This window comes from Onychostoma macrolepis, chromosome 13, assembly GCF_012432095.1.
Source record: "Onychostoma macrolepis isolate SWU-2019 chromosome 13, ASM1243209v1, whole genome shotgun sequence".
Classification (NCBI taxonomy): Eukaryota; Metazoa; Chordata; class Actinopteri; order Cypriniformes; family Cyprinidae; genus Onychostoma; species Onychostoma macrolepis.
The window spans coordinates 32,512,710-32,518,592 of record NC_081167.1 but is presented as its reverse complement, the minus strand read 5'-3'; the positions used below and the strand labels follow the sequence as shown (position 1 = coordinate 32,518,592).

Here is a 5,883-nt window from a genome sequence, read left to right as displayed (position 1 = left end):
GTCAGTAAGTTTTACTGTAATTCTTTAACATTAACTAGCATTGTCAGGAAAAAGAAAATCCTCTCCAGGTCAAACTAACCAGAACTCAACACGAGGGTTAAAACACATCAGTCACTCCAAACACGACAATTGAAAACAATGTTATAAAATTGGCTCAAAATATTCTACGTCTGATTTGGAATCACAGACTGAAGCTAAAAATCACTGTGTCCATCGTATACGGCTGACCCTCTGTCCAATCTGACCGAGCAACATCTGCAGAGCTGACTCAGATCAAACCAGTCTTCAGTGTGAGACCTGCAGAAGCCCAGATGAAGACGTCTGTGAGGAGATGTGCTGCTGCGTTTGGGTTCAGTGTGAGCTGAAGAGAAAAGCTCAGACTAGAAGGAGATGTTTTATATGAAGGTCGTCAGAATAAAGAGGGTCTGTGGAGTTTCCCGTCTGCAGCGTCGCCGCACTTAACACTGTAGATAACACAGGACTTTATAGCAGCGCTACTGACAGACATGAACACACTGCCACAGAGACAGCAGCTCCAAGATCTTCACCGAGTCCGTCTGGAGCATCACTCCATATCATCACTACACAGCACACACTTCTGATCGCTCAAACCGGGAAACAGAACCACGAATGTGAGACCTGACATCAGAAACTCTGCTTGTTTGTCGACTGGTCTCAGTGGTTCAGGGTTAGAGGAGAGTCCATCAGAAACATGTGTGACCCTGCAGCACAGAAGCAGTCATAAGCAGCACAGCTATATCTGCAGCAATAGCCAACAATGCATTGTATGGGTCAAAATCATACATTTTCCTTTTATGCCAAAAATCATTAGGATATTAAGTAAAGGATATTTTGTAAATTTCCTACCGTAAATATATCAAAGCTTCATTTTTGATTAGTAATATGCATTGCTAAGAACTTCATTTGAACAACTTTAAAGGTGATTTTCTCAATATTTCGATGTTTTTGCTCCCTCAGATTCCAGATTTTCAGATAGCTGCATCTCAGACAAATATTGTTCAAACCATACATCAACGGAACGATCATTTATTCAGCTTTCAGATGATGTATAAACCTCATTTTCCAAAAATATGACTGCTTTCAGTGGTTCAGGGTTAGAGGAGCGTTCTCTTTCTTTGGGAACGATTGAGCTCAGCGTCTAAGGATCTGTCAGAGGTCAGCAGAAATCATCTTCAGGTGATTCATCACAGTCGCTGTGGGTTGAGCTGAGGAGCGCTCGACTCCAGGGAGGTCAAAACAAGCACAGGCTCTCGAGCTTAATGCTCTGTTTGGGTCTGGAGGAGCTCGTCCCCGGAGAGAGCACCGATGTCCAGCCATTAGTGCTCGGCCGAAAGCACAAGTTTAAGGTTCCTGTGAACACGAGCCGGCCGACAGGTGGGTCTCGTCCCGTCGCAGCTCCTCCAGCAGTTAACCTTTAGCTTTCACAACCTTTGCTCAATAGAAGCCCATTAAGGTCACGTCCACTGAGAGCGCAGCCAAATCCATCACGCTTCATACGTAAAGATGACGCTGGAGCCTCCAGAGATCGACAGAGACGTTAAGAATATCTCAGACTGTTTGTGTGTAAATATGACACACACGGTCCTTTAAGATGAAGCGCTGATCGTGGACATCAGACGCAGGAATGGATCTGCAAAAACTTTAACACTTTACTTAAAGCCTTTATAAATAATGCATTACAGAAGTATTATATTAATTATGCTTTGTAATGCACCTTATAATGCATTATATGTGTCCCTGCAGCACAGAAGCAGTCATAAGCAGCACAGCTATATCTGCAGCAATAGCCAACAATACATCGTATGGGTCAAAATTATCCATTTGTCTTTTATGCCAAAAATCATTAAGATATTAAGATCATGTTCCATGAAGATATTTAAGCATAAATTTCCTACTGTAAATATATCAAAACTTCATTTTTGATTAGTAATATGCATTGCTAAGAACTTCATTTGAACAACTTTAAAGGCGATTTTTTAGATAATATAAATATATAATCTAAATATATTTAGGCAATATTTAGATTTTTTGCTCCCTCAGATTCCAGATTTTCAGATAGTTGTATCTCAGACAAATATTGTCCGATCCTAACAAACCATACATCAATTGAAATATTATTTATTCAGCTTCCAGATGATGTATAAATCTCAATTTCACAAAATTGACCCTTATGACTGGTTTTGTGCTCCAGAGTCACATATGATCTCATGAATAATTGCAACCACAGTTAAAACACAATAATGCATTACAACACAACCAATTTCAGATTTAACAATGCATTTTAACTTTGCTTACAACTCTTAATGAAGATAAATAGATTACAATGTACATTATGAATATCTGTGTAATGCACTAAAGTATCAGATTAATATTGCAAAAAGGCCAATCTCTGTGGATTAAAAAATAAATGTTTCATTCTCGAGAAATAAATGTTCATTTAAAAATATTTTTTATTTAACGACGTCTTCTCAAAATTGTGTTCAAATTCGTTGTGTTACAGGAAAACAATTCTCAATGTGCTCTTTATATCACACACACACACACACGTTCCAACACGCTGCACATTTAAGCAGACAATAAGCAAAATTATCATCAGTTTTATTGTTTAAGAAATTCAAGATCCCACTAAAAACCCGTTTGTAATTCGTGGAAAAAGATTCATCCACCAGCCAGGAATCACGTTTCCAAACGCTCCTTCACACATGAATCCCAGCATTTACACTCGAGAAGTAATTGGCCAATCAGAACATAAAGAATAGTGCCTTCCTCTCGTTCACTACATATAACACACGTCTATCGTAGCATGTGTCTGTTAGCCATGAAAGCAATGTCTGAGGGATTAAATGACTATTTCAACATTCCTATTTCAAGCTACAGATCATTCAGAAAATGCACTTGAGCTTTCATTTTGAGACTGTTTTGAGTCACTTTCATCAAATCATTATTTATAATGAGGGAGACTGAGGACGGTTGAATTTTCTGACGCGCTCCGTTTGCACAATATTCATTATGACCGTTTAATGTGAGATATTCAAACACAAGGAATCAAATATCTAGTCAGATGCTTCAAATGCATCCAGACCAGAAGCCTTTGAAACCCAAAAGATTTTGATGACTTTGATTCCAGACCTTCTGAAGTTCTGAAGAAGTTGATCAGGCACCGGACGAGACACACAGATCCTGCGGACGCAAATAAAACCGAGCGAATTCTGATCCGCAGGAGCGTCTGTGAGCGCTTCACCCGCAGCTTTGGCACCATAACCTCTCGATATCAACGATTCAGATGAAATATAAAGTGGTGTTAAGAAACAGCAGTAATGGATCTGATTTTTAAGACGTCTCGGAAAAGCCAGACTGTGTGAAAGATGTGAATCTGGAGAAACTGGACACGAGATTCAGCCCAGAAACACCAGAGGCAGTTTATTTGACCGTGTTGATCTTCTGTGTGATTGAGTAAATGAGAAAACATTCTAACCTTTTCTGAAAACTTTACAACATCATTTGTTTTGTCCCGCTCTTTGAGATCTAAGACAGTCTGTCAGCGAACGCGGTGTGACAGAACGCACGCATGCAGAGGGAATATTTCCATTTCTATTGATTGTTGAGTCAGGTTTTATTGTCAGAAGCACTGTGGGTAAACAGAAAACCAGTCCAGTCTTCTCTGAAGATCATCTCTGTGTTCGATATGTAAGAGCACGAGTGGAACCGTAACCAAAGTCTTGCATATAAACCCGACGGAGCGATCTGAACACAAACAGAGAAATGACAGATTACAGGTTAAATGATCTTCATTTCACTCCAAAACCTCATTAAAACACCGTAACACTGATGAATAATTGGACTGATTTGAGATTGTGTCGGTCCGTTTCTCCGCAGCAGGAATCAAGTTCAACAGCAGCAAAACCCAGCCGGGAACGGCCTTTCTGATCCAGAAGTGCAATCCAGATCCAAACGGGTGAAAGTCAATCATCTGTGGAGCGGGAGTCCGGAGAGGGTTCTGGAGAGGGTTCTGCTGTCAGCCGTGAGAGGAGAATATGGGCCGGCTGATGTTACTGTTAGTGGTCATAGCGGTCAGCTCCCACCTGAAGAACACAGACACACACACACATGGTTTCATCAGAGGATCAGTCAGAACAACAGATCGCTGAGAAATCACACCAGGAGCAGTCCTAAACACATCTGCGCACACACACACACACACACACACACACACACACACACACACACACACACACACAGACACACACAGACAGACGGATAGATATACACACACACACACACACACACACACACACACACACACACACACACACACACACACACACACACACACACACACACAGACGGATAGATACACACACACACACACACACACACACACACACACACACACTCACACACACACACACACACACACGTTTGTTTTTGTGAAAAGTGGGGACTCTCCATAGGCGTAATGGTTTTTATACTGTACTTACTGTATGTGCTATTGTCCTACACCAACCCTACACCTAAACCTACCCCTTACAGGAGACTGTGCATTTCAACTTTCCCCAAAAAAACCTCATTCTGAGTGATTTATAAGCGTTTTGAAAAGTGGGGACATGGGTCAATGTCCTGAGATGCCACCTTCACCTTGTAATACCTGTCATACCCTCGTCATTATACACATCTATGTCCTGACTTTTCACAAAAACACACACACACACACACACACACACACACTCACACACACACACACACACACACACACACACACACACACACACACACACACTCACACACACACACACACTCACACACACACACACACACTCACACTCACTCACACTCACACACACACACACACACACACACACACACACACACACACACACACACACACACACACACACACACAGACGGATAGATACACACACACACACAGACACACACACTCACACTCACACACACACACACACACACACACACACACGTTTGTTTTGTGAAAAGTGGGGACTCTCCATAGGCGTAATGGTTTTATACTGTACTTACTGTATGTGCTATTGTCCTACACCAACCCTACACCTAAACCTACCCCTTACAGGAGACTGTGCATTTCAACTTTCCCCAAAAAAACCTCATTCTGAGTGATTTATAAGCGTTTTGAAAAGTGGGGACATGGGTCAATGTCCTGAGATGCCACCTTCAGCTTGTAATACCTGTCATACCCTCGTCATTATACACATCTATGTCCTGACTTTTCACAAAAACACACACACTCACACACACACACACACACACACACTCGTGATGCTGCTGCTCTGCAGGAGGGTAGATTTGCGCCGGCCCTTCGTTAGACTCATTAAGATAAGACACTGCTCCACATTTGTATTCTCCATCAGCATCAGACCGTGCGTCTCCTCCAAACACACTCACAGTCAAACACACAGCACCACGTGTTCCTGACTCAGACCTGCATCATCGATCTCTTGCATGATTCTGGACTAATGGACACATTAAGGTCCAGATCTCTGAGACTTGTGACGTCTTTAAATGAGCTTCTGTTTGTGGCTCGTGTCTCAGTTTATGTTCAATAACAGTTTCTCTGAGCTGTTTAATAGTTCTGACTATGAAGAACATGAGAATGATTGTGCCTTTAAAATAAAAAAATTATGAAAAACTCTTCATGGACAGTTAAAAATGCCATCATCTCACTGCTGTCTCACACACACACACACACACACCTCTTATACACTCACTCTCTCATAAACACACTCACTGACCACAGCATGTGCATTCAACACTCACACACACACACACACACGCACGTATGTATGCACGTACAGGAGCACAGAAAATCCAAATTGATGAATATTAAAA

General features: G+C 41.6%; 1 protein-coding gene across 1 annotated transcript in view; it reads right to left on the bottom strand.

Moving 5' to 3' along the window:
- Positions 1 to 2,602: 2,602 nt before the first annotated feature.
- Positions 2,603 to 5,883, bottom strand: part of klhdc3 (kelch domain containing 3) — a 45,002-nt gene continuing 41,721 nt past the window's right edge. The window contains exon 11 of the mRNA XM_058796369.1: positions 2,603 to 4,103. Coding sequence (XP_058652352.1) covers positions 4,037 to 4,103 — 67 coding nt within the window. The 3' untranslated portion in view covers positions 2,603 to 4,036. The remainder of the gene's footprint in view (positions 4,104 to 5,883) is intronic.